This window comes from Macaca mulatta, chromosome 11 (genome assembly GCF_049350105.2).
Source record: "Macaca mulatta isolate MMU2019108-1 chromosome 11, T2T-MMU8v2.0, whole genome shotgun sequence".
NCBI classification, from domain to species: domain Eukaryota; kingdom Metazoa; phylum Chordata; class Mammalia; order Primates; family Cercopithecidae; genus Macaca; species Macaca mulatta.
In genome coordinates this window covers 59171125-59198445 of record NC_133416.1, presented here as the reverse complement: position 1 = coordinate 59198445, position 27321 = coordinate 59171125, and the positions used below count along the sequence as shown (strand labels likewise).

The 27321-nt window shown below is 53.1% G+C and overlaps 2 protein-coding genes and 2 long non-coding RNA genes across 22 annotated transcripts in view; 2 read left to right on the top strand and 2 right to left on the bottom strand.

Annotated features, from left to right (window-relative positions):
* Nucleotides 1-1041: 1041 nt before the first annotated feature.
* On the bottom strand, nucleotides 1042-9598 carry TAMALIN (trafficking regulator and scaffold protein tamalin). 3 transcript variants are annotated; one of them, XM_077954329.1, is made up of 8 exons: nucleotides 9299-9598; nucleotides 7317-7366; nucleotides 5634-5688; nucleotides 5363-5531; nucleotides 3146-3239; nucleotides 2981-3047; nucleotides 2723-2789; nucleotides 1042-2236 (listed from the first exon to the last, which is right to left on the bottom strand). In XM_077954329.1, exons 4-8 carry the CDS (start codon nucleotides 5385-5387, stop codon nucleotides 1731-1733), a joined length of 759 nt encoding a protein of 252 aa, XP_077810455.1. In that variant the 5' UTR covers nucleotides 5388-5531; nucleotides 5634-5688; nucleotides 7317-7366; nucleotides 9299-9598; the 3' UTR covers nucleotides 1042-1730. The 3 variants fall into 3 exon arrangements, with proteins under 3 accessions (XP_077810455.1, XP_015007239.1, XP_077810456.1); XM_015151753.3 differs by having other exon boundaries at nucleotides 5429-5531; XM_077954330.1 differs by lacking the exons at nucleotides 7317-7366; nucleotides 9299-9598 and adding an exon at nucleotides 6007-7310.
* LOC114670850 (uncharacterized) lies at nucleotides 7967-19507 on the top strand. Its single transcript, XR_003720627.2, has 3 exons — nucleotides 7967-8843; nucleotides 10852-11002; nucleotides 11639-19507. It is a non-coding gene; the product is annotated as an uncharacterized LOC114670850 (long non-coding RNA).
* LOC114670849 (uncharacterized) lies at nucleotides 9054-10741 on the top strand. Its single transcript, XR_013401105.1, has 2 exons — nucleotides 9054-9188; nucleotides 10438-10741. It is a non-coding gene; the product is annotated as an uncharacterized LOC114670849 (long non-coding RNA).
* ACVR1B (activin A receptor type 1B) overlaps nucleotides 19474-27321 on the bottom strand; it is a 45782-nt gene continuing 37934 nt past the window's right edge. For 13 of the 17 annotated variants that reach the window (XM_077952464.1, XM_077952460.1, XM_077952466.1 and 10 more), the window contains 2 exons: nucleotides 24514-24644; nucleotides 19474-22561 (listed from right to left, as the gene is read on the bottom strand). In XM_077952464.1, the coding sequence (XP_077808590.1) occupies nucleotides 22436-22561; nucleotides 24514-24644 (257 nt within the window). In that variant the 3' untranslated portion in view covers nucleotides 19474-22435. 17 annotated transcript variants of the gene reach the window in all.

The following is a 27321-nucleotide window of genomic DNA, read 5'->3' as shown; positions in this document are numbered from 1 at the left end:
AAGAAGCGTGCATCCTCCTGGGTGGGGAGGGCAGGCAAAGATAAACCCATAAAAGTCAAGACAGTCCCGGATGGCGATGCATAATCTGATGGGAATAAAACAGAGCTGTCACAGAGGAGGGTATGACTGTATTTCCCACTGGGTGGGAAGGTCTTCAGGAGGCAGGGCTGAGGACTGAAGGAGCCATCTGTGGGAGGGGCAAGTGCAGAGACCCTGATAGAAGGGGTCTGAAGTGTGCCAAGTACAGCCAGCAGCGCAGCCAGAGCAGGGAGTGAGAAGCAGAGGCCAGCAGGGGTCAGAATATCATCCTGGGAGGCCGGGCGCGGTGGCTCATGCATGTAATCTCAGCACTTTGGGAGGCCAAGGCGGGCAGATCACCTGAGGTCAGGAGTTCGAGACCAGCCTGGCCAACATGGTGAAACCCCCGTCTCTACTAAAAATACAATTAGCTGGGTGTGGTGGCGCCTGCCTGTAATCTCAGCTACTCGGGAGGCTGAGGCAGGAGAATCACTTGAACCCGGGAGACGGAGGTTATAATGAACCAAGATGGGGCCACTGCACTCCAGTCTGGGTGACAGAGGGAGACTCCACCTCAAAAAAAAAAAAAATCAATCTCATCCTGGGATTATGGGAAACCGCTGAAGACTGCTAGAACAACAGGGTGATCCGTGATTGGGCCCGTCACAGGCCAGGTGGTAATGCCTCAAGTCCCTGCAGATCTGGCTTGTGCCCCTCAAGGGAGACCTCAGAAGCTGGGAAGGCGTGCCAAGCACACGTATTTCTACAGGGATGGCTGAGGACTTGAGGTAAGCCTTGGCCACCACCTGCTTGGGTATCTGGGGAGGGAGGCTCAAGCTGTGAAGAAGTGTGGGGCCTCCAGCTCAGGCCCATACATGTAAGTTTAAATCTCCCAGCCTATTTCCCTGGCTTCAGGCTGCAAGAAAACAAGACGTGTGTGCGTTGGGCGGGGGTTGGGATGGTGGAGTCAGAGCTTGCCCCAGCCCAATCCTCCCCCTCAGGCAGTCACCACACTGACACAGATGCAAAAAACCATCCATTTTATACAGTTTGTGGTTCAGAAGCAACAATATGCAGAACGGTGGAACAGTCTGTGCTGTCCCCACCCCACCTGAACTTGCCGGTTCCTGTCCCCCAAGGGGCACAGAACACAGGCCCCCTGCCTGGCAGGACCCGACTTAGTTACAGGCCCCTGGGAGGGGCGAAGCCCTTAGGGGTCGAGGCCAGGAGGGAGGAGGACCAGCACCCGATGCCCCTGGAGGCCCGCTGGGTCATGGAACTGTGTGTGGAGGGTGGGGGGTCAGCCCACCACGGGCCATTTCTCCCCAAGGCTAAGGGCGGGGGAGCAAGTAAAGCTAAGGAGAGGGCTTCATGGGACAAGGTCCCCATCCCCTGCTGGGAGGGTGTTCCTGGATACCCCACAAGGCACTACAGATGCAGACTGTAGGCAAGCACCCCCATCTTTGGCCCCCGATTTCCTGGCTCTCCCCCTGCCCCAGCTCCCACTGTGGTTTGGCGGAGGAGAAGAGAAGGGTCTGGGCCCCCCACTCCCTCAGCAGACACCAGCCAGGAATCGACCCGGTGGGCTGAGGCTAGCAACGACCTTCTCCCGCTGCTCTGGGCTCCTGGGGTCCTCTTGGCTCGGCCTCCCCCTCTTTTAGCGCTGTCTGTTGCGAATAAATAAATAAATACCTCCCTGCCCGCCCCCGCCCCTACAGCTGGCTCTCCTCCTCCTCCAGGGAGCGGTTGAGTCCGGGGATGAACTTGAGCAGCCGCCGGCGGAAGCTGCGGTACTTAGTTTTGCGCAGGCCGGGGCCGCACAGGGCCTGCTCGCGGGCCTCAGTCCAGAGGGCGCCCGGCGCGCCCCCACCTCCGCCCCCGCCAGGGCCTGCGCACCGCACACTGGCGCTGCGGCTTAATGCGGCCCGCGGCCCAGGGCCCGGCCCCACTGCAGGGGTCTCAGCGGGGCCGGGACCCAGGACGCGGACCGGGGGCGGCGGGGGCGGCAGCGCCGGCGGCTCGGAGTCCCCGAAGAAGCACGTATGGTAGACGGCGTCGTCGGCGTCGCCCCTGGCCCGTCGGGCGCCTCCGCGGGGACGCCCGGGCACGGCGAGCAGAGGCCCGAAGGGCAGCGAGCCCGGGAGCAGGCCCGCACCGTAGAGGCAGGAGCGCACCGACTCCAGCGTGTCATAGATGCTGGGGTCCTTCACCACCAGGCCTGCGCAGAGACGGGAGAGGTGGGGGGGTGGGTCAGGCCTGGGCCGTAGTGTCCTCCGCAAAGGGTCGGAGGGCATGGATGGGGCATCCCCACTCCGTCCTGCTGACCATCTATCTCTGTGGCCCTGGCCAGGCACAACCCTGAGACCCTACTTCCCTCACCCGCAAATCAGGAATTATCACTTAGATCCTTATGGGGGCCGCTTAGCACAAAAGGGCCTCGGGAAGAATTGACACACACTCTTTGAGCCCTGGTGTTCCCCTCTGTACAGTGAAGATGACACTACCTGCAGAGGGCTAGTGTGAGAATAACCAGAAATGTGGGTGCGGCAGTACCCAAAGTAGTAGTAGCTCAACAAACCTTGCTTTACTGTGGAGGTTTACTAGTAAACCTTTCTTTACTAGAACCCGCCAGTTCTGAGGGGGTAGCACAGATGGGGGATCTGGAGCAGAACAAGTGGCCCTTCACACCCCGGGATCTACTTACCATGCACCAGCCGCTGCTCCTGCACCATTAGGGACCTGTACTCTCCCCACTTCTCATACAGGGTTTGCTGCAAGAGACAGTCCCCACCCCACTGTCACAAGCTAGCAGGAAACTAGCAGGACGTGGGTACAGACAAGGGGTCAGGGAGTAGACAGAAGAAACCTTCAGTTAAAGGAGATTCAGATATAAATGACCCCCCACAGGGCAGAGGCTTGGGAAGAGGAGGGTGGAGGCTGGACATTATCTGGGTTTCCCTACCTTCAGGTACTGCAGACGAGCCTCCAGTTCCGCCTTCCGGATTGATGTCCCATATAGAGTTTCCAGTCTGAGGTTGGGGAATCAAAGGCTGAGTGAGCCACAGGCTGAGGAAATACCAAGAGGCTGAGCTCAGGAGTTCTCAGGCACCTCGGCTCCCAGACATACCTGAGAACGTTGCCCGACGCCTTTATGATGTCCACAATTTCTCGATGCCGGATGCCTTCTACGTTCAGGCCATTGACGCTGGCGATGGTGTCCCCTGCCAGGCAGACAAGGGGGTTAGATTTGCTCCATGGGGCATGCTAGAATTCCAGCATCCTACCTTAGCCAGAAAGGGGAGAGGAGTGGGTAGTAACTCCAAGGAAAACTCCCGAACTCCCTCCTCCAACTTCTCATGGTTCTCGGTAGACTTCCTCTGACATCTCTCCTACTAGATCCAAACACACAGAACCACAGCCATTCGTCTGGGCCTGTAGTGACTACCAGGTTGTCCAGGCCCAGCACCCCAGCCAAAGGGCGGGGACCTCACACACCCAACACCTTCACTCTACCCTCAAGCTCTGTCCCAAGGCTAAGCCAACCCAGGACCCTGGGCTGCCCTCAGAGTTGGTTATTTCTGTCTAGTCCACGCTGGCCATAAGACCGAGTCAATTTAGGGAAGGGCAGGTGAGCAGCATCCAGCTGGGAACCAACCCTGGCCCCAGGCATGGCAGGGCCTCATGGATCCACAGAGAATCAGTCCAGCCTCTGGTGGTGGGAGAGAAGCACAGGGAATGACTGGCCCCTAGAGGGATAGTTCTGCTACCCTGCACCACTGCAGAGCCTCCTGACCTCAAGCGTGGTGTGCTCCATCTGAGGGCTCCATTCCCATCTGTAAAAAGGGGTATGGATCCCTGCTGTGGCTGCTTCAGGGATGATGGGGAAGGAGAGTGGATGTGAAACTACCTTGAGAAGTTGTAGTATACTACTTGGCTACTGCTACCATTTAAATATGGTTTGTCCCCAAAACTCATGTTGAGGCTTCATCCCCAATGTAACAGTGTTGAGAGATAGTAGGACCTTTAAGAGGCATTTGGGGCCGGGCGCGGTGGCTCATTCCTGTAATCCCAGCAATTTGGGAGGCTGAGGCAGGTGGATCACCTGAGGTCAGGAGTTCGAGACCAGCCTGGCCAACACGGCAAAACCCCATCTCTACTAAAAACACAAAAATGAGCTGGGTGTGGTGGCCGGTGCCTGTAATCCCAGCTACTCGGGAGGCTAAGGCAGGAGAATTGCTTGAATCCGGGAGGCGGAGGTTGCAGTGAGCTGAGATCACGCCATTGTACTCCAGCATTTGGACCATGAAGGATCCACCCAATCAAGGGATTCATGCTGTTTTTGGGGAGTGAGTTCTTGCTCTGGCAGGACTGGTTTAGCTACCTGGTGAGTGGGTTGCTATAAAGCAAGATCACCCATGTTTTGTCTCTTTTGCATGTGCCTACTCGCCACTCTTGCAGGCGTTCCTGCCATTAGATGCCATCCATCATGTCAGAATGCAGCATGAGGCCCTCGCCTGATGCAGCCACTCAGTCTTGAACTTCCCAGCCTCCAGAATCATGAGCTAAATAACCTGTTTTCTTTATAATTACCCAATTTCAGGTATTCTGTTATAGTAACAGAAAATGGACTATGATAGCTAGCACGGGCTGCTGGTAAGTGGGAAGGAGGTAGGAGCTTAGGGGCAAGGATGGTGGAGGGGGGATTGATTCATACAGTTTCAGGCTGCCCTTCCTGGAACCTGGGGACTCTAGATCTGCTCAATCCAGGGGTCTCCTATTGAGGCATAATTTCCTTGTTAGAGGAAGTAACATATTGCTTTGGGAGGCAGAGGCAAGAGGAGGATTGCTTGAGCCCAGGAGGTCAAGGTTATAGTGAGTTATGATCATGCCACTGCACTCCAGCCTGGGTGACAGAGTGAGGCCCTGTCTCTTAAAAAAAAAAAAAAGTTGTTAATTGTTTTAAAGGGAGTAACATCAGTTCCTCAGCGTCGGGTCCATTTGGGGGCAGGATTGGCCTGATCCCCAATATCAAGCAGACCTAATGGAATGTTCCTTCTTCCCCAGCTCCTGCCCATGCTGACTGCCAGGTTGCTGGGAGGAATCAGAGCAGCAGCAGCAGCATCCACCATTAGTTAGGCCCTGGCTCTGTGCCCAGGGAATCCCCTTGCCGCACTGTGATGTTTGGATGCATTATTACCCTCATTTTGTAGATGGAGCTGTATATAAGATCACACAGTACATGGCAAATTTGCCTAGATCCAAAGCCCTGATTCTATCTTTCTTCTCTCTGGCCTTCTCAAAGAAGGAAAAGGAAGAGGAATTGATTTCAGGAGAGATTTCTCACCCCCTCTGCTTGGGAGTAAGGTCATATCCCCTTCCCAGACCTGGGTGTCCTGGGCTCAGGCCCCACCTGGTGTGAGCCCAGCCAGCTGGGCAGGGCTAGACTCATGAACTCGGCAGACAAAGGTCACCATTTCCACACGCTGCTCCTCCCGGTGGTGAAGGCCATAAGTCTGTAATGGACAAGGGGACCCTCAGCCCAGGGTTGGGACAAGTCCATGCATCCCTCAGGCTGGCCGTTCAACCCCCCGACCCCTGTGTGCAGCTTCTCCCACCTGGATCTCAAAGCCGAAGGTCTGGTTATCCTCCTTCTCCAACGTCAGCACTTTCCTGCAAGAAACACAGGGGTCAAGACAATCAGGATTAAAAGGTGTAGCAGTCCCATAGCTTGGGCCTCCCTGGATATTGGCCACTGGTCTAGAACATTCCAGCAGGACTCAGTCTCCAGTGACAGCTCAGTCTCCTCACAGATTATTGGAATGTCTTTCCCATACCCAACTGAAATCAGCCTCGTGGAGCCACAGAGAACCAATCCAGCCTCTAGTGGTGGGAGGGAAGCACAGAGAAGGGCCGGTCCCCTGAAGGACGGGCCGGCTGAGTTTTTTAGCCACACCCCAGCTTTCCAGTGAGCCCTACAGTACCACTTACTGACTAGCTAAGGCCCCAAATTCAGCCACAGCCTGGAGCCTCCTCTGTTCCACAGCTTTGGGGAGAGGACTGGCCCCACCCCCAGAGGCCAGTCACGAGGCTCAGCAAGACCACAGCTGCTCCTCCCAGCTGTGCTGGGGCCAGCCCACCAGATGTGGGGGCTGGGGGAGGGGAGCCTCGAGGCCGCCCCTTCCCGCACTGAAGGCCTGCCCGCTGGACACAATGGTCTGGAGCCGCTCCAGATCCTCGCCTGCTGGGGGAGCCCAGAGTTTCCTCTGCCCACTCCCACCCCCTTCCTTCCTGCCCAGCCAGAGGCACAGTTAAAGCAGCCTCCAAAGGCCCCTTCAAGTAGCTCAGCCTCGGAAAGGCCCTGGAGACCAGGCTCCTCCACTCCCAGCCTGACCCAGATATTCCCCCAAATGCTGAGCAGCACCTCCCGACTCCAACTCGAGCCCCTCTCGCTCTGAACAGCAGGCCTTTCCCCTCTCTCTGTACTACTGGGGCAGGGAGCAGGGTGGCTGGGAGTTCGGCGTCTACCCCAATGTTCTAGGGTTTTTTGGAAGGGTCAGCAAACTTTTTCTGCAAAGGGCCAGATGGTAAATGCTTTAGGCTTTCTTTGCAGGCCCCTTATGATCTCTGTCATATATTGTTCTTTGTTTTTATTTTTATAACTCTTTAAAAATTATTAGCTCAAGGGCCAAACAGGCCAATCTGGCCAGCAGGCCAGTTGCTGATCCATTTTAGAGAAAGTCAAGCCCAAATCAGGGATGGGACATGAGTAGAGAAGGGAAACTGAGTAGAGAAGGGAAACTTCTGCCCACACTCAGATGCCTCCTTAGAGGGCTGCCACAGGCTGGGACCAGAAGAGGACTGACATTCTGGAGGCAGGGGTAGCCAGCCCCAAGCAGCTGGACACAGCCTGGCTAAGGTCTGGGCCCATGGGGTTTGCCAAGGTTGGGAGGGCTCAGGGGAGCCCAGGAGGCCCGGGTTAGGACATTCCCCATAGGCTTTGCCTACACCCCCTCCCACCTCCCACATCCGTTCATCCAGATCTCCCCAGGGAGGGGTAACTGGCAGGGACTGGGGGTGGGTTGAAGAGCACCTAATGACTCAAAAGTCCCTACCTCCTTTCTCTGCCACCCCCTTCACACAGCCCACACCCCCACCTGCCCCTCACTCTCAGCGGGGGAGCCATGCTTAAAGGCTAGGAGAATGACTACCCTCGCTAGGCTGAGATGCTGTCCTGGCACCGCCCAACCCAGCACCTCACCCCTTTGGACCATGGCAGGGGCTGGGTGCTGGTGACTCACCGCTGCTGTTCAGGACTCTGGCTGAGATTCTTCCAGCGGAATCCTGAGCCCTGGGCAGGAAGATGGTCAGAAGGAGCAGGTGAGGCAGGACTGTCCTTGAGCAGATGCTGAGAGTGCTACCCTGGACACAGCGACCCACTTCCTGTTTGCCTCTTGCAACTCCACATCCACACCTGCTTTGGTGCTGGTACAACTATTTGCCAAGTGTCACTACTGGCACCACTCCCCAACTTTCTCTACGGCCTTACCTTCATACCTGAGATTGCAGGGACACAACCATCCTCCTGGGTTCCAGATCCATGAACCTCTAAGCCCTTGTTGGTTTCCACACTGGCAGTGGGTGGGGAGATCATTATTCTAGAATGGTCTCCACCCCGAGGGCCCATGTCTGTAGAGGCTCAGGCCATCCAGACTCCCAAAGCTGAGGCAGGGGCTCTTCCCCAGTGGGATTCAGAGGATAGGTGTCCCCTGGGCTCACCTATCAAGGTGCTCCGAGGACCTTCTGCCAGTTGGGTCTCTCCATCTAATTTCTCAGCTACAGACAGTGGCTTGGGAGGGCTAGGGTCAGGGACCCCGGCCTGAAGGGCTGGCAATCCCAGCCAGAATGTGGGGACATAGGTGCCAGGTCTCCTAAGGTACAGCCCGTTTCAGGGACCAGTTGTGGATCCCAGCTGCAGGTGACCAGCTGTGCCCAGCTACACCTGGGTCTCTCTCCATTGTCATACATTTTGTGCTTTCTGGGACAAAACATCTTAGATGTCAAACTTGTCAGTAAGTCTCACTAAAGGAGCGAGATCGGGAGTTCTTTTGGGGCAGGGGGGTGGGGGAAGGATGAGAGATGAAGGTTCCTGTCTCTTCAGGGTCCTTGATAAACTAGTCTCTTACCCTCCCTAACTTTTTGGTCCTTGGAGGAGGTCCAGTCCCAGAGCAGCCCTTTCCTTTGGAGCCTGCACAGCCCAGGGCCTTTCTGGTCTGTGCCTTTGCTAACCCTCCCCCCAAGCTGCCCAAGGCAAGGAAGGGAAGGGTCAGAACCAGATTGGCCTCAGGGGTGGGGACAGTTCCCAAATGGCCAGGGAGGAAGGACTGGGCAGCACAGAGAGACCCCTTTGTCTTTCAACATGATTTTCATAAAATGCAAATTCTCAACAAGCTGTTCATTGTGTGGGGGCTAGCTGGGGGCCAGGGGCAAAGGAGGGTGGCTGGGTGAGGAAAGGCCACCAGGCCCCTCTCCTTAACCTGGTGTTGTGTAGGTTCTGAGCCTCAGGTCCCCTGGGGCCAGAGGAAGAGGCTGGCGGAGGGGAGACTCCGAGGTAGGAGGTAGGCGCGGCCCGCATCCTTCCTGCCCCGTGGGCTCCCTGCGACCCCTCCCACTACGTCCGGTTCCGGCAGAAGTCCAGGGAGCTGTGGCCCTCGCGCCCCGAACATCAGACGTGGGGCCAGGCGGCAGGCCCCGAGCCCAGGAATCGGGGAGTCCCCTCGGAAGGGTGTGCTCTCCGGAGTCAGCGGCGCCCCACGCACTTCCTCAGGGTGAGAACGCACGCGGCACGGCCACCGGCCCACCTCTCCCACCGGGGGCTCTCAGACCTTCAACTTGTCTAGGGCCGTCTCTGCCCCTGGGGCGAGGGGATCCTGGGGATTCAGGACACCTGGCCACGAGGAGGCGGGGCATGGGGAGCAGAAAGCCAGATGGAGCGAGTAGGATAAGGGGGGTGCCGGGAGGAGTCAAGGAGGGAGAGAGGGGGCGCGATGGGGCGGCGCGTATAGGGCGAGGAGTTGAGAGCCACCGAGCCTGGGCACGGTGTGCAGGCGAGGGCCACAGCCTTCGGAGCAGCGGGGAACGCGGGGGAGTCGAGGCACCCAGCGGGGAAGAAGGTGGGTGGGGGACTCCGCGGACGCCGAGGAGAGGGCACTGCGGGGTCAGCAGGCCCTGTAGGGGGACGGAGTGGGGCTAAGCAGGTCCTGAAGGCGGGCGGGGGACGCACCTTTCGGCGAGGCAGGGTGCCCCCGGACACGGCGAGCGCGCGGTACAGCTCGGCAGGGTGATAGTCCTCCAGCGCCGCGTACAGCTCGTCCGCTGGGGGCCCAGGGGTGGCGGCTGCTGCAGGGGGTCCCGGGGTCGGGGCCGGAGCTGCGGGCGCGACTTCCGAGTCGGGAGCCCGGGCGGCGGGGTCCGGGGTGGCCGCCGCCTCCTCCTTCTGCTGCAGCTTCCTGAGTCGGCGGAGGGTCATGGCTTCGGCGCCGGGCGCCGGGTGGAGACGGCGGTGGCTCCGCTCGGGGATGCCAGCCGGGCGAGCAGCCCGTCACCTCCCTTTATAGGCTCTGAGAGAGGGGCGGGGTTGGGGGCGGGCGGGGAGCGGCCTCGGGTGGCCTCGCCCCCAGCACGCAGGACCCTCCCCACGGGGCGCAGCCGCCCTGGAGCCCCGCCCACGGCGCTCGACGGCCAGGGAAACTGCGGGAGCTGGGCGCTCGGTGGGGGAAACCGAGCAGCGGACGCGAGGGGGCGGGATGAGGCCCCCAGGGCGGGGCTCGGGGCTGCGTGATACCTGGAGGGGTCTGTGAAGGGACGTTGAGCAAGGTTTGAATCGCTCTGGCGATTCATGGAGCGGGGCACGGTAAGAGGTCACTGTAGGAAGCCTGGGGAGTCAGGGAGGTGGGGAGAGTCAAGGAGATCCAGGGGGCTGCAGGAGACTCTAGGGCAGGGAGAGAGGCAGCGGGGCTGCGCAGCAGTAGGGGTGGAGGCCGGACAGAGGAGGGAGGAGACTCCCTGAACTCTGCACAGAAGCCCCCAGGGAGTGAGAGGGCCCAGGATTTTCCCTTGACACAGCTGCCCCAGAAGAGCTGAAAGAGGCTGCCCCCTGTTCCCACGTCTAGGAGAAAGGGAAGAGGTGGAAACCCTGAAAGCAGTAGGCTTAATTCTGGCCTATCCCCTCCGAGGGGCTTGAGTGATCCCTGCTGAACACACCTTTCCTCAGCTCCTGATGCCAGGCCCAGATCCCCCTTCCCAGCAGACAGACGCTTACTATGGACTTGACTCAGGAGGTTGGGATGAGCCCAGGCCGAATCGGAGTTCAGGGCTGCGGGGGGGATGGCCATGCTCAGCCGTTCTCTGACCCCATCGTAGGGACCATCCCCCAGGCTGTTACCATGGCTGCCAGGCGGTAGGAGAGGCGGGAATGGCCCAGCCGAAGTCTCTGTCGTCAGTGGTGCCCGAATAAGAAGTGAGAGGAGGAAGTGGAAGGCAGCGTCTGGTGTCTAAAGAGCGGCTAGCCACCACAGGGCGTCAGCAGCACAAGCTGGGGACTCCATGTCCCAGCACCCATCGACCAAGAAGCAGAGGCGGCAATGCGGTGCCCCTGTCTGTCCCCTCCTCCCCCAGTCTTCCCAAATCTGTTATGCCTTCACAGTTAACATTTATTGAGCACTTACCATGTGCAGTGCGCACTGTTTGTTCTGTGTGTCCTTTTACATACATGCATTAACTCACTTGGTCTTCATAACAACCCTACGAAATAAGCACCATTATCTTCCCTTACAGATGAGGAAACTGAGGCCCGGAGAAGATAAGTAACTTGCCCTAAGTCACTCAGCGGCAGAGCTGAGATTCAAAGCCAGACAGCCTGGTTGCAGAGCCTGCAATCTAACCACTCTGTGCTGTTATCCAACATTTAAGCCCTGCTCTGTGCCAGGTACTGGCTGGGCCCTGGGGTTACAGAGGCTCTTGGCCTGGTAGGGAGTGGTACCTTGCACATGTGCTGCGTTAGACACGTGGCATAAGGAGCACAGAGGGGCAATGGCCACGTCCACCTGCGAGGCCAGGAAAGGCTTTCTGCCTCCTGCCTGTCTCAGTTCTCGTGCCTGGCTCAGTCTTCTTTCTTCTTCCTTCTTCTCTAGTCTCCTTGACTCTGTGTTCTCCTCCCCACCCCCAGTCCTCTAGGCCCCCATCCCCTACAAGAGGTGTGGGTGGAAGAGGGTGCTTTTCCGCCCCTTAGTGATTGCACAAGTCCAGATGGCAGGATGCTTGTTGGGTGGGGGGCCGGGGTGGATTGAGGACTGCCAGGAGCTAAGAGGTAGCTCTCTTAGTGCCTTCTTCTCCCTCCTCCCACCTCCCGCCTTGGCACCACCAAGTGGCCATCAGCTGAGGGGCCGAGGGGGTGTCGGTGGGGAAACATGGGACTCTATTGTGAAGCATTAGCACAGATGGACCCCGGGACCGTCTGTTGCCTGCTCCTGACAGACGGCATCTGTGGGGGGTGGGAGGGGGGAGGCGCAAAGTGGAAAGGCAATGATATGTATTCCATTCATTCCATTGCTTATCCCCAAAGGGACCCAGCAAAAGGGCATCTTGCACAACCTCCTCTGTGAAGGAGCCACTCCAGCTATCACAGAGGGTTACCTACTAGACACATCTTGCCTGAAACCTGGAGAAGTGGATGCCACAGGTGTGGCCCAGCCCCTGTGTCTAACAGCCTGTGGAGCCAGTCATCCTTCAGCTGAGGCGGAGGCAGACTTCCCCAGTTTATGCAGGACAGTCCACCTCCGGGCCTCCAAGTGAGCAAACACCACCAGAGGACTGAAATTTACGCCTTGTTTCCTCCTCTTGCTAGGCAGAAAGCCCTAGAGAACCCCAGAGTAAAGGTGGACCCAGGAAGTGCAATTTTTACCAAGTCCTTTGTGTGATTCCTTAAATCCTGGGATTTCAGAGCCAGAAATGGCCTTATGGTCTGGAAAGGATACCGTATGGTCCAAGCCCTCATTTAACAGAGGCAACTGAAGCCAGGGAGAGAAAGAATCATAACAGGGACTAGAACCCACTAGAACCCAGGTCTCTTGACTCCAAAGACTGTTTAATTCAGCTGCTGGTAGCTCCCTGAGAGCTCAGAGGTCCCTGCTTGCTTCCCCCTCCCAATCTCCCCAGTTTCTCCAAGGAGGGGCCCCCACAGCCCAGGATGCCACACTGTGGAGTGGTGATGCCCTCTGGTGGCCATGAGTCTCTTGGCGGAAAATCTTCAAGCCAGGCGGAAAGGCTGGAAGACTCCACCTGGAATCCCAGCCCTGTTTCAGGATCCCCCACGGCTCTTCTTCCTCCCAAGAGGATCTGGGCCAACTGGGATGCCAAGCTCCACTTTGGTCACTGAGTTCTGGAATCTCACAGCGTCAGTTAGGAAGTTTTTTGCATCAAAGCTGCTTCTGCTGCAGGTGAAATTCAGCAGGGAGAAGGCAGACTGCTGGCAGGCGTTCTTGGTGTACTAACCTTTGCATGCCAGGCAGTATATGTGAGGCCTCTAAAGCTTTGCCTTCTCCAACTCTCCACAGCTTTCTCCTAAGCCTAAGTCTCTTGGCTAGCATCTGTTCTCATCCCATCTTCTGCAGCCCTTTAAAGCTTGGGCGGTGGGGGAAGCGTTCTGCACACCACCTGCAGCTTCATACCAGGACACATCCCCTCCTCCTCCCTCCAGGAAGCCTCCCCACAAAACCTCCACCGCTCTGGCTCCTCAGACATCTGTACTCAATCTGGACCTTCTTCCCAAGCCAGCCTCTCTCAGAATGAGCTCTCAGTATCCCTCCCTTTGCTCTGCCTGCCCTGGCTCCTGACACTCCTGGCTGGCCTGGGGTGGGGGCTTAGACAGCGGGGGCCCAGCTAATGGACAAGGCCTAGGTAACGTCCCTTCTCTTCAGGACAACCCCTCGCCTGGCTATGTTAACAGTCAGCGGCCCCCCTGTGGAGGAAATTGGGAGAGCTGAGTCTTCCACTGAGCAGCTTAAGCTCTAGGGTACCATGAGGAAGTCAGAGCACCTGGGGTTAGTGCTGGCCCCTCTGAGTCTCAGAGCTCTAACATGGGCCTTGTCCATCAGTAGGGCCCAGAACTGTCAGAAATGAATAATTCACTGGGAGTTCCTCACTGGCTACTGTCACTGCTTCTAAGCTGGGGAGGTGGGAGGGAGAGGGCCTGGGGCCCTGGCTCTCTGGTCTGTCAGGAATGAGGGGCTGGGCCCCCAGTTGCATGACATCACCTCTTGTGGGCGGTGGACAGCTGGTGGGCAGCTGACTGGGCAGGGAGTCGCTGTTTTTCTTCATGGCTCCTATTGCCGGACCATTTCCATGGGACAGTGTCTGTGTGTGTTCGGGGGCCTAGAAGAGAGAATCTAGCAGTATGGTTCATCTGGCACAGTCCAAAGATCTGATCCTGGGGGGTCTTGCAGTAGGATCAAGGTAGTTTATTTGCATTGAATGTAGGTGGTCTCTGGGTCTAGTCCTGTTCAAAGGCCAGGGACCATCTGGCCTCTTGGATGAAAATGGCAGGGCATCTCTGGCATGAACGGGTTGGAGTGGCAGAAGGAAGGAAGGTTAAGTCTCCAGGTTTTCTATAGCATCTGCACGCAACTCCTAAGACATAGGGTATGTGTTATCTTACCCCGCCTTGTTTCAGAACAGTTGCACATAGTGAAGAAAGAAAATGGCAGTTCTTAGGGCCCCAGACTGCCCACATCTCTTTCCACTTGGCAAACCACTTGCTCAGCTGTTTCATCCCTGGTTCCCTCTCCCAGGGGACAGTGTTGTGTACCAACTTCCCTAACCCCCAAACACATATGCAAAACTGCCAGGCTAAGATTCTCTCTCTTTTTTTTTTTTTTGAGATGGAGTCTTGCTCTGTTGCCCAGGCTGGAGTGCAGTGGCCGGATCTCAGCTCGCTGCAAGCTCCGCCTCCCGGGTTTACGCCATTCTCCTGCCTCAGCCTCCCGAGTAGCTGGGACTACAGGCGCCCGCCACCTCGCCCGGCTAGTTTTTTGTATTTTTTAGTAGAGACGGGGTTTCACCATGTTAGCCAAGATGGTCTCGATTTCCTGACCTCGTGATCCGCCCGTCTTGGCCTCCCAAAGTGCTGGGATTACAGGCTTGAGCCACCGTGCCCGGCCAGATTCTCTCTTTTACTCCAAACTGAAGTCAGCTTTCCTTTCCCTCACCATTCATATCTGATTATTCAATACAAACCTGAGTATTCTACCCACTGTCTCTCCTGCTGTTCTTCCCAGCTTTTCTTTCTTTCTTTTTTTTTTTTTTTTTTTGAGACGGAGTTTTGCTCTTGTTGCCCAGGCTGGAGTGTAATGGCGTCATCTTGGCTCACTGCAACCTCCACCTCCTGGTTTCAAGCGATTCTCCTGCCTCAGCCTCTCGCGTAGCTGGGATTACAGGCATGTGCCCGGCTAATTTTGTATTTTTAGTTGAGACGAGGTTTCACTATGTTGGTCAGGCTGGTCTTGAACTCTCGACCTTGGGTGATCCGCCCGCCTCTGCCTCTGACAGTGCTGGGATTACAGGCGTGAGCCACTGCGCCCGGCCCCTTCCCAGCTTTTCTTACTCTGCCACCACTGCAATTCCTTTCTCAAGTCAGCACTGTGATTTTCCCAAAAGACAAACAGGATCACATCACTCCCTTTCTTAAAACCCTCTATCATGGTCTGAATGATGGTGTCCTTCCAAAATTCCTATGTTGGAACCTAATACCCAATGTGATATAGTATTGAGACATGGGATCTTTTGGGGCTGATTAGGTCATGAGGGCTCTGCCCTCATGAATGGAATTAATGCCCTAATAAAAGAGGCTTGAGGGAGCCTGTTTCCCCCTTCCACTATGTGAGGACACAGAAAGCGCCATCTAGGAGAACAGGCCCTCACCAGACACTCACTGAACCTGTTGATCCCTCGATCTGGGACTTCCTAGCCTCAAGAACTAGGAGCATTACATTTATATTGTTTATAAATTACCCAATCCAAGGAAATTTTTTTTTTTTTTTTTTTTTTTGAGATTGTGTCTCACTCTGTAACCCAGGCTAGAGTGCAGTGGCATGATCTTGGCTCACTGCAACCTCTACCTCCCGGGTTCAATCAATTCTCCTGCCTCAGCCTCTGGAGCAACTGGGATTACAGGTGTGCACCACCATGCCTGGCTAATTTTTGTATTTTTAGTAGCAATGGGGTTTGGCCATGTTGGCCAGGCTGGTCTCGAACTCCTGACCTCAAGTGATCTGCCCACCTTGGCCTCCCAAAGTGCTGGGATTACAGGCAGGAGCCACCATGCCTGGCCATCAATCTAAGGTACTTAGCAGCAGCAGCCAGAGCTGACCAAGACACCCTCCAATGGCCTATTCCCTACATCAAGAATGACAAATGTGTTTTAACTTATGGGACAGTAAGCACGCTGTTGAGAAAAATGTGGAGAGAGACCAACTCAAGAGGACAAATTACTGATAGATTAGTACAGTCTGAGGTACCTGTCACAGGGCAAGTGATGGCACTGGTGCTACCTATTTGCCATTTCTGGCCCCAGGATGAATTCCTGACCTTTCAGAACTCAGCAATGGGAACAGCTCCAGCAGGCTCCCTCATCACACCCCCGCCTCCGGTTCTGCAGCCATACTGAACATGTGTGGTTCTTGAATGGCAATTATTTTTGACTAAAACCCCCTCCTCTCCTCAGTCAGCAGGCCAAAATAGATGTCTCTCTCTTGACCCCAACCTCCTGACTCTCTTGCGTTCCCACAGTATTCTATCCCTATGGTAGTACTGATCTCATTCCATCCCAGCCGTTAACTCACCCATTCCACCAGGTGGGGAGCTGCTGGAGGCCAGGGATATGTTACTTCTTTCCCGAGACACCTCATCTGTGATCCCATGGTACTTTGCATACTGCTCTGTAATGAGATTTGCCCAAATCTGCCTTATTGTTGCCTGTACAAATCCTATCTGTCTAGATTATAAACTCCTTGAAAGGCAGGGACCATGGATTGTTTAGCTTTATTTTCTTTTTTCTTTTTCTTTTCTTTCTTAAGACAAATTCTCCCTCTGTTGCCCAGGCTGGAGTGCAGTGGTGCAATCTTGGCTCACCGCAACCTGCAACCTCCACCTCCCAGGTTCAAGTGGTTCTCATGCCTCAGCCTCCTGAGTAACTGGGATTACAGGTGTGTGCCACCACACCTAATTTTTGTATTTTCAGTAGAGATGGGGTTTCGCCATAGCTTTCTATTCTACCTACCACTCCATTCATTAAGGTTGCTTGACAAATACTTCTTACAAGAGCCCAAGCTAACCAATTGTTCCTTAAACCACCCTAAGCCCCCATTAATCCCCATTTTGGCTTCCAAGGAGAATTCTCAGAAGGACCCAGGGATATCTTCCATATTCCTTAAATCCCATCCTCTGACCATGGAATCCCCAATAACTTTCATGCCACAGTTGTCCAGTTTCGTCATATGCCATTCCAGATGTTGCTGTGAAGGTATTTTAGATGTGATTAACATTTAAATCAGTAGACTTTGAGTAAAGCTCAAAAATAATACTACCCTCCATAATGTGGGTGGATTTCATCCAACCAATTGAAGGCCTTAAGAGAAAAGGCTGAGGTGTTCTGAGAAAGGATTCTGCCCTCAGGACTGCAACATCAGTTCTTCCCTGGGTCTCTTGAGCCTGCTACCCTGACTTGCAGCCCACACAACCATGAGTCATCTCTCTTTCTAGTCTATCTGTCCATCCATCCTATCGATTCTGTTTCTCTGGAGAACCCCGACTGGTAACGCCGTTCCTGGCCTGAGCCAGGGCTTCTCCTACTTCCCTCACCTGTGCTGTGCATTTCTCTTATGTTCCTGAGTCTCTTGAACTCCACCACTCCTCATTCTCGTTTGGTTGTGTTTAGCAAGCACATTCTAAGGCCTGTAGAGGTCCGAAGACATATGGGCTGGGGGACAGAAATTTAAGCTATGTGAAACAATAACCCAAGTGACACAACATTCAAATGAAGTCAAGCCTCCTGTGTCACAGGCCTCACTAAGATGAAACATTGTTGGCAACCTTCAAAGGCACAGGAAGAGGCACTAGAATGGTTGCCATTCTGATTTTCAAAATGGTAAGAGTTGAACCTGCAATCACAGCCTAGTGAATTTTAGGTCCATGCCTGGCAAGATGACTGACTATTCACAGGATGGCCTGTAAGGAGACTCATTTGAACCAGGCCGAGATTCACCACAAACCACTGTCTTTCCTTCCAATGAACAGGTAGATCGATCAAAAAGGGCCACAATGATACTTTAACAAAGTACTTGGGCTTCTTCTGCTATCTCTGTCCATCTAAAAATTATGGGCCAAGTGAAGTGGTTCATGACTGTAATCCCAGCAACTTGGCAGGCTGAGGAGGAGGTATTCCCTGAAGCCAAGAGTTCAAAACCAGCCTGGGCAACAAAGGGAGACCCTGTCTCTATTTAAAATAATAAATAGGCAGGGAGCAGTGGCTCACGCCTGTCATCCCAACACTTTGGGAGGCTGAGGTGGGCAGATCACCACCTGAGGTCAGGAGGAGATGGGCAGATCACCTGAGGTCAGGAGGAGGCGGGCAGATCACCTGAGGTCAGGAGTTCAAGACCTGCCTGGCCAACATGGTGAAACCCCATCTCTACTAAAAATACAAAAATTAGCTGGGTGTGGTGGCGGGTGCCTATAATCTCAGCTTTTTGGGAGGCTGAGGCAGGAGAATCACTTTAACCCTGGAGGTTGCAGTGAGCCAAGATCGCGCCACTGTACTCCAGTCAGGGCGACAGAGACTCTGTCCCAATAAATAAATGAACAAAAAATAAAAAATTATGGCCAGGACACAAGGACAATTTAATTAGCAGCTGATTAGGTTATTGGCATAGATGCCAAACTTAAAGCAAACTTTTAGGAGTAAGTTACTTGATTTTCTCAGCCCAGCAGAGTCTCAGACTGGGAAAACTCAGGACAATGGAAAACTCTGGGTAATAATCAGGATTTAAAAGTAGTGACAGGCTGGAGCAATGGGCATGGTCTATAGTGAAACTTAATAAAACTATAAGGTCCTGCACTTGAGTTCAGAACACCAACTTCCCTTATACAGGAAGGAGAGGGTAGCTGGATTTTACTCAATCAAGAGATGAGATGCAGTCCTGGGATGTGATCTGTGGCATAAAGCACACAGTCTGTGGGGTTCTTATTCTAGTCTGTGATATCTGTTAATACCTGGATGCAACATGTACACATCCTTTGTGGCCCCAGACTCTAGCTAGGTTCAGAAGAGAGCGGCCAGCCTGGGTGAGGAACATGGAACCAGAGCAGGACAGTGCAGTGGGGGAAGGGCTGTGCTCTGTGGTCAACATCCTGGACCCAAGGTCTTTCCACCCGTGAGCTACGTGATCTTGGGCCACTTATTTGACTTCTCCTATCCTGTTTCCTAATCCATAAAGAGAAGATAATAGTGCCCATCTCATATGGTTGCTCTGAGGATTAAAACAGTTAATATATATAAAGCAAATTTTGGCACATTGCTTAGCACGTGGTGAGTTTTCAGTAAGTATTCGCTAATATTAACTGAAGAAACTCGAAGCTTTGCTAGAAGATTCATGACAGCTGCCTTTACATATTTTAAGGGACCTTATAAGGGAAGAGAGAGTAACTGCTTTGAAAACTCTGTAGAAGTCTCATGGAAGTTGCCCAGCTCTACAGAAGGAAGGGTTTTCCACTGAGCCATGGAGCCTACAGAGGGAGCTGTGGTCCAGCATTAGCAGGAGGCCACACAGGCACCTGACAGGGACATAGCAGGGAAGCTGAGTGCCTGATGGTGAACCAGGGGATCTTGTGGGTCTCATCTAAACTGGAGACTATGATTCTAGGATTTGTTATTTTAGATCCCCTCAGCCTAGAGAGAGAGGACATTCACACCCACCACACGCTGAGAATACCAGAGGAGTAACCACTGAAGACTTCCTCTTCAAAGTCACCTAAGTATCCCAGAATTTCACTTCAGCTTAGGAGGAGGACTCATGCCTCTGAGACATGAGAGAGTGTGACTAACCAGGAGCATGACCCTCTTTTGTAAACAGGAAAAAACGTGAGAAGACAAATTCACACAAAGCCCAATAAAAGGGTGCTTGGTGTCTTCTGTCCCTTACACGCCAGACCCACCCTCTAGGAACCCAAAGCAACAATCTCAGGAAGACCCAGGATGTTGGGATCAGCATTCCTCTTGCTGGGGTCTGCTACAGCTGGTGTGAGCACCAGACCCCGACCTTAGAACATCCACCCCATTCCCAACTCCCCTGACTAAAGCTGGGTGGCCGCACTACGTATGTGGGACAGATGGCACCAGAGAAGCTCTGTGAATAAAACTTTTAATAATGTACAGCAGAAATTGGACAGGCTCATTCTTATATTAAAACAAAAGATTTCCTATATTACAATTTATTTACATTTGCATACTGAAGAGGTAAAGTGTCTAAGTGGCTATTTTACAGTCCTTTCTAATAAAATGTACAAAAACAAACAGAAGTACCGAGAATGCCGTTCGGGGGCCTTTACGGCGACGTGAGAACGGGCTTGGACTTGGTCTGTGAATCTGGAATCCAGAGGTGCAGGTAGCACTATGGATCAGGGTCAGTCTCGGGGGCCAAAAACACAGCTTCGGTTTCTCCCCAATTCTCGCTTAGTGTTAAAAGTGGCAGGAGTGGGTGTGGGAGCTTCACAAAGACCTGCTCCGTCTTCCCCAGAGGTGAAGAGTTGGACTGTGTGTGGGGTCAGGGCAGAAGGGCCACCTGGGGAGTGGGCTAGTGGCTTGGGAGTGGACATGTGTTGGCAGATCCCAGAGGCTACCTGTGACTCTGGGCAGAGGAGTCTAAGTTCCATCATCACCTACAAACCGCCAAGGTTCTGCTGCAGGCGGGGTAGGTGGGAGGTCAGCAGGGGTAAAGACGGTCCCCCCAATGACACCATGGTATTTAAACGAAATTAGTGGCCAGTAAATTGGCCCAAATGTTAGGGGAAGATCTCCTTTAATGCAAGGACAGAAGCAATAATCAGGCAAATAAATAGAAGGGCCAGGAGCACTGGGGAGCCTGAGGGCAGGGATAGGGCTCTCCTTCCTCCACAGGCTTTGGCAGAGAACTGCTGGGTTGGAGGCAGAGATGCTCCAAGGCTGCATACACAATACACCTCCCCTGGGGACAGGAAGGGGGCTCAGAATGAATGCAGTGATTTGGGGTCTCACCTGGGATTCTAAACCCCAGGTCTCATCACCCTCTGGTCTCTTTGTGGAGGGGGTTGTGGGGGTTCCTCTTTCTTCAGTGATCTTCTGTAAGAACAGTAATTCTAGGCTCAAAAGGGTCGTAGAACCAATTATGAAACCCTCTGGTCTCACAACAGGCATCTACTTACTTGAATCAGTTCTTTTTACAGTGCTCCAGGAGTAGGACCCAAGCATGTCTTGCTCACAGATGTATTCCCAGCACCTGGCACCCAGCAGGCACTTCATACACATTTGTCGAATAAATGCCTGGAGAGGGTGCAACCAGCTGGACAGTGCACGAAAGGGCCTTAGAGCAAAAACCACTCATGGAATTGAGGGTGGGGACAAAATGCGAGAGAGACTGAGCCCCAGGGCAGAGGAACTCTCACTGCTGAGTGGAACAGGCTCAGGTGCAAGGACAAACATTTCCAGTGTGATTGAGCTATGTGCGTTCAATTAGAGAATTTTTTTTTTTTTTTTTTTTTTAGGGATTTCTTTAAAAACAAATAGATTGAGAGGTAATCACAGAGATGGTTTTCCTTTTACAAAAACTTAATATTTAACAACATTAAAAAAAGTTAAAATCCAAACCCTCCCAATAAAATTAAAAAAAGAAATCAAACCACTCCAGTTAAAAGTTATGGCTTCAAAGTTATTATATACCTAAGATATGCTGACCAAATCACCACCCACAGCCGTGCTTCCAGGCTTCGTTAAATACTATACTCAGATTAAATAACATGTTTGGCTCAGGCTGTTCCCTTCAGTAGGGCTCCTGAAGTGGATGCAAACCTCTCACCTTCCCTCCACCCTGATCAGACAGTCCAGTAAAAGAAGACCCATGCAGATGCCTCCCTCCCACCCCGGACTCCCTCCCCACTCCTTGCCCACCCTTCCCTTCCCCTCCCCAAACCCAGCACCACCAAAAATATACACTGCTGTTTCCAGGATCTGGGAGATGAAAGACAGATGTGACATTCCAATCTGAGTCCCGAGATCTGGCTTCACATTCCTCGGCCCTTCCTCGATGCTGCTGAGGATGATGCCCTTGGGCTGGCTCATTTCCCATGGCTGACACTAACACCCAAGACTTCTGCCAGGATTCCTTCCCTGCCCATCCCACCCACCTCCCTCATATTTTGGCCCAAAAGCCTCTTTTGTCATGGACAACTGGACCAGCTTTGGTTCCACAGTCTGAGATGGAGGAGGAGAGCTGTGCTGACGCTGGGGTGGGCAGAGCAGCCTGCTGAACACAGTACCACTGTGGCATGAGGGGCTCTGGGGGAGGGAGAGACCTCCAGGGAAGGGCACCAGGGAAACTAGATGCTGCTCACTACTGAAAAGAGGCACCAGCACGCACGGACAGCATGACGACCACACCCCCGACCTGCACATGCACAGAAAGCTCAAGCAGGTAAGTGCGCACCTACAGACACACACACACACTCACGCGCACGTGTAAGGGCATGGCACGAACCAGGCACAACGGGGGACGCACCTCGGCACATGCACACACGGCTGGACAGACAAGCGGCAGATTCCGTCTCCACTGGCAGTCCCCCCCAGCGTCCATCCCAGGGAGGAGAGGAACGCGCGGCTCAGAGCTGCCTGTGAGAGGGGCTGCACTTCTGGTTCTTCCGGGCCACGTTGGTGTGCTGTGGGCTAATCCCCGAAGGAAACCCTCAGCGTAGTTTAGCACTGGCAACACCTCGGCTCCTCCGGCCCCTCTCAGGCCCCTGTCACTGCTCCTGGCCATGTGCCAGATGCACCGGGTTTTGCGGGACTTCCCACTACAACCAGTTCGAGTTGTGGCATTGAGTTCTCCACACAATTCGCTCTCAAGAGTCTCCATGCCATTAGGAGGTAAATAGAAAAGGTGTCTGTCTCAAACCCAACATGGGAGTGAGCGAGTCTCCCGGGCTCTGTCCCTCTTGCGGGCCAGGGCTCCTGGCCACAGAGGGCTGGGCAGAAACGAGAGGTAGGCCTCCATCGTACGCTCGACGCGGCAGCTGTACGTAGTTCTCGCTGCCAGGAGCTCCGTGTGGAGAGAGGGAGCAGTTAGATCTTCACGTCTTCCTGCACGCTGAGCTGGGAGAGTGTCTTCTTGATGCGCAGGGCCGTCAGGCGGGCCGCGCCGTTGGCATACCAACACTCTCGCATCATCTTCCCCATCACCCGCAGCGCCTGTGCAGAAAGACCCAGGAGCCATCAGCTCGGCCATGCCCTGGAGAAGCCTTTCTGGTCCCTAGGCTCTCATTCATTTCCCTGCCACCTCCCGCTCAGTGCAGAGTCTGGCAGATCCACCTCCACCCGCTGGCTGACCTTAGGGAAATGCTCTGCAAGACTCCCTTGTCTCCTTGGCTCTTCCTTTTTTTTTTTTTTGGAGAAGGAGTCTCGCTCTGTCGCCTGGGCTGGAGTGCAGTGGTGCGATTTTGGTTCATTGCAACCTCCGCCTCCCAGGTTCAAGTGATTCTCCTGCCTGAGTCTCCCCAGTAGCTGGGACTACAGGCACGGGCCACCACACCCAGCGAATTTTTGTATTTTTAGTAGAGACGGGGTTTCACCATGTTGGCTGACCAGGATGGTCTCGCTCTCTTGACCTTGTGATCCGCCCGCCTCGGCCTCCCAAAGTGCTAGGATTACAGGCATGAGCCACCGCGCCCGGCAGCTCTTCCTTTTTAAGGGACAGCTTGCACAAGTGAAAGGCAAACGCTGCAGCTAAAGGCCAGCTCTTCTGGTCTCACCTGCCCTCTGAAGCAAACCCTGCCCTGAAGGTTCCAAGGAGTGCGGTGAGAAATGCTGCTCTATGATGCAACACGAATGCATCAGCTAAGATGCAATTCTGTTCTGAAATGCAGAAATGCCCTCTAGTGGTTAGACCCTTTAAAGGCAGGGCCAACCTCTACTTCACTAGGTAAGTTCTGGGGCTCTAATGGACAGCAAGGTGACTAGAGTAACAATACTGTACACCTGAAATGTGCTAACAGTAGGTCTCAACTGCTCTCACTACACACACAGGCAACGACGTGAGGTGACAGATGTGCTCATTAACTTGAGTGTGGTAATCATGTCACAATACATACATGTATCAATTCAGCACCTTCATTACAATTTCATTTGTCAATCACACCTCAATAAAGTTGGGGAAAAAATAAAAGGAAATGCAGAGCCACAAATGAAAAGGAGGTCCATGAGCACTCAGCTAGGCAAAGCCTGTTCCCCTGAACACTCTTAAGACCCTAGAATTCCATGTTTATTAGGACGTATGTCACAAACATGTCCTCATACCAATTATTCCCACCAAATGTTGTTTCCCCCACACCCCGGATTTCATCTGCCAGCTCTTCCAAATTCACATTCTCCATCCCAATCCCAACCCTGTCAAACACATCACCTCCTCCCTTCTGAGTTTCTGGAAAGACCACTTTCCTCACAGGCATGCCCTCCTCCGTCTGGTCTCAGGGCTTCTCTTATGGACACCTCCTCCTCACTCTTCCACGCAGCTCAGCTCAGCCTGGGCTCCAGCACTGCTTTCCTAGCCTGGTGTCTAACAGCTCTGGGTTCAGCTGTCACTTGTTGACCACCTCCCTCATCTATGTCTTGGGGACAAAGCCTTTTCCTTTTTCTTTTATGAGACAGGGTCTTGCTCTGTTGCCCAGGCTGAAATGCAGTGGCCCAATCATGGCTCACTGCAGCCTTGACCTCCTGGGCTCAAGCAATCTTCCCACCGCAGCTTCCCAAGTACCTGGGACTACAGGTGGTGTGCCAAGCCTAATTTTTTATTTCTTGTAGGGGCGGGGTCTCCCCACATTGCCCAGGTTTGTCTCGAACTCCTGAGCTCAAGCTACCTTCCTGCCTCAGCCTCTCAAAGTGCTAGGATTACAGGCCTATGCCACCACACCAGGCCCAAAGCCTTTTCTTCTACTAGGCTGTGAACTCCAAATGGCACCCTACAGGGTCCAGGGAAAGAGACTGTAGCTCCAAAGGGCTTGGTATATGTATAACAGCACCTAATAGTAAATAATAACTGACACTCTCAGGGGGCCCCTCTGGAGCCTGACCCCATTGTCAAGAAACCCTTTTCTAAGGTGGAGAAATCAGGCTGATGGGAAAGCCACAGGAGGCCAGCTGCTTACCTCATAACTCTGCCACCAGTTGGGGATGTTGGGACGCAGCTTCTGATCACATACGACCTTTCGCATTTCCTCAATGGAAGGGTCAGAGGGCACTAAGTCGTAATATGGCAGCTGATATTCTTCATGGACTCCTGGGAGAAAAGAAAATATCTACCTGAGTTATCAACAGCAGGAAGAGATTACTCAGAAGCCAGTGACAAAACCTACATTGTGCTCTGTAAATACCACTACCCCCTAAGGTTCCTTAGAAAAGTTAGTTAATTCTAAGTATGGAAAAATAAACATACAAGAGGGGCCGGGCGTGGTGGCTCATGCCTATAATCCCAGCACTTTGGGAGGCTGAGGCAAGTGGATCACCTGAGGTCAGGAGTTTGAGACCAGCCTCGCCAACACGGTAAAATCCTGTCTCTACTAAAAACACAAAAATTAACCAAGCATGGTGGCGAACACCTGTAGTCCCAGCTACTAAGGAGGCTGAGGCAGGAGAATCACTTGAACCCTGGAGGCAGAGGTTGCAGTAAGCAGAGATCGTGCCATTGCACTCTAGCCTGGGCAACAGTGCAAGACTCTGTCACAAACAAAACAAAACAAAACAACTAACAAAAAGAAATACACAAGAGTAGCCAGGAACATTTCTTTCATAGCCAAAGCAAGGAATCTATCAAAGACTACTGGGGTCACAACAAAAGGCACCAACTTGATAAGCTCCCAACTGGCCAAAGATGGGGACCTTTAAGTGACAATAAGATGAATAACTTCAATGGAAACAAACATGTTTAAAGTCTAAAAAAGGAAACCTCAGTCACCTCTGTGGGAGGCTAAGAACCACCTCATTTTGAAAAATGGTAAATAAGTGGAAAGAATCAAGTATTTTTTCTTTGTCTCCTATTCCAACTATATATCATGGGAACCAAATAGATATGCAGGGGAAGTAATCATTCTCTTAGTTTTGGACAATATCACCATGGCACGTTAACAACACAAAAATAGAGAACCAATACTACGCAACTTGTCACGGACGGAAGGACAGAGGGAACCCTGTGTCCCCGAACCCCCAGAAATGATTCTAGCTGCCAGAACTAACTACCAATTCATAAGAAATACCAGGAAGAGTAGAATATGTGAATTCTACCTAGGCAATCTGCAAAATCTAGCCTGGGAAACTCTACAGGACAAATGACCTGGATTCTCCAAAAAAAACAGAGTGGGAAGAAAAAATGAGGGGGAACATGTAGACAAGAAGAGATGTAAGAGCTGTATTCATCAACTGCAGGGGAAAAACTTACTGGAACCCTGATTTGAACAAACTGCTTTAAAAAATTAGGAGACGGGGGAAATCTCAACACTGACTAGATGTTAAGTGATATTAATGTTTGCCAGGCACGACGGCTCATGCCTGTAATCCTAGCACTCTGGGAGGCCGAGGTGGAAGGACTGCTTGAACACAGGAGTTCAAGACCAGCCTGAGCAACATGGCAAAACCCTGTCTCCACAAAAAATACAAAAATTAGCAGGGCAGGGTGGTGCACCTGTAGTCCCAGGCTACTCGGGAGGCTGGAGTGGCAGGTTCACCTGAGCCTGGAGAGGTGGAGGCTACAGTGAGCTGAGATTGTGCCACTGCACTCCAGTCTGGATGACAGAGTAAGACTCTTGTCTCAAAAAAAAAAAGAATTTGAGGGTTTCACTCATCACCCAGGCTGGAGTGCAGTGGCACGATCTCAGCTCAATGCAACTTCCACCTCCCAGGTTCAAGTGATTCTTCTGCCTCAGCCTCTGAGTAGCTGGGATTACAGGTGCACACCATCACGCCCGGTTAATTTTTGTATTTTTAGTAGAGACGGGGTTTCACCATGTCAGCCAGGCTGGTCTTGAACTTCTGACCTCAGGTGATCTGCCCACCTCAGCCTCCCAAAGTGCTGGGATTACAGGCGTGAGCCATGGCACCTGGCCCCTAATGTTCTTTTTTTTTTTTTTTTAAGACAGAGTCTCCACTGTTGCACAGGCTGGAGTGCAGTGGCGTGATCTCGGCTTGCTGCAGCCTCCACTTCCTGGGTTCACGCGATTCTCCTTCCTCAGCCTCCCACGTAGCTGGGACTACAGGTACACACTACCACACCTGGCAATTTTTTTGTATTTTTAGTAGAGACGGGGTTTCATTATGTTGGCTAGACTGGTGGCAAACTCCTGACCTCGTGATCCGCCCACCTTGGCCTCCCAAAGTGCTGGGATTACAGGCATGAGCCACTGTGCCTGGCCTAATGTTCATTTTTTAAAAGTGTGGTAATAGCATTGCATTTTTTAAAGTCCTCATCTTTTAAAGCTACAAACTTAAAAGATTTTCCATAATAAAAAGATAATTTTAAAAAGCCAATTTAGGCCAGGCACAGTGGCTCACGCCTACAAACCTAGCGCTTTGGGAGGCTAAGGCAGGTGGACCACCTGAGGTCAGGAGTTCGAGACCAGCCTGGCCAACACAGTGAAACCCCATCTCTACTAAAAATATAAAAATCAGCTGGGAGTGGTGGTGGGCGCCTGTAATCCCAGCAACTCGGGAGACTGAGGCAGGAAACTGGCTTGAACCCAGGAGGTGGAGGTTGCAGTGATCTAAGATTGTGCCACAGCACTACAGCCTGGGTGACAAAGAGAGACCCTGTCTCAAAAAAATAAAAATAAAAAGCCAATTAATTTTTCTTAAGCCCTTTTCCAGAAAAAGAAAAGCAAGCAAGCAAACAAACAAAACCTGCTGTCTTGAGCTAATAAGATTTTTTTTTTTTAAGTAGAGATGGAGTCTCTCTTGCCTCAGCCTCC

Bases quoted from the DNA above. Each gene is read 5' to 3' on its own strand.
- TAMALIN (XM_015151753.3), bottom strand. From the start codon at position 9,544: ATGACCCTCCGCCGACTCAGGAAGCTGCAGCAGAAGGAGGAGGCGGCG. The intron at 7,367-9,298 runs GTGCGTCCCCCG...CTTCCTGCCCAG, and splicing joins GCACCCTGCCTCGCCGAAAG to GGCTCAGGATTCCGCTGGAA. The intron at 2,237-2,722 runs GTAAGTAGATCC...GTCTCTGCGCAG, and splicing joins GGAGCAGCGGCTGGTGCATG to GCCTGGTGGTGAAGGACCCC.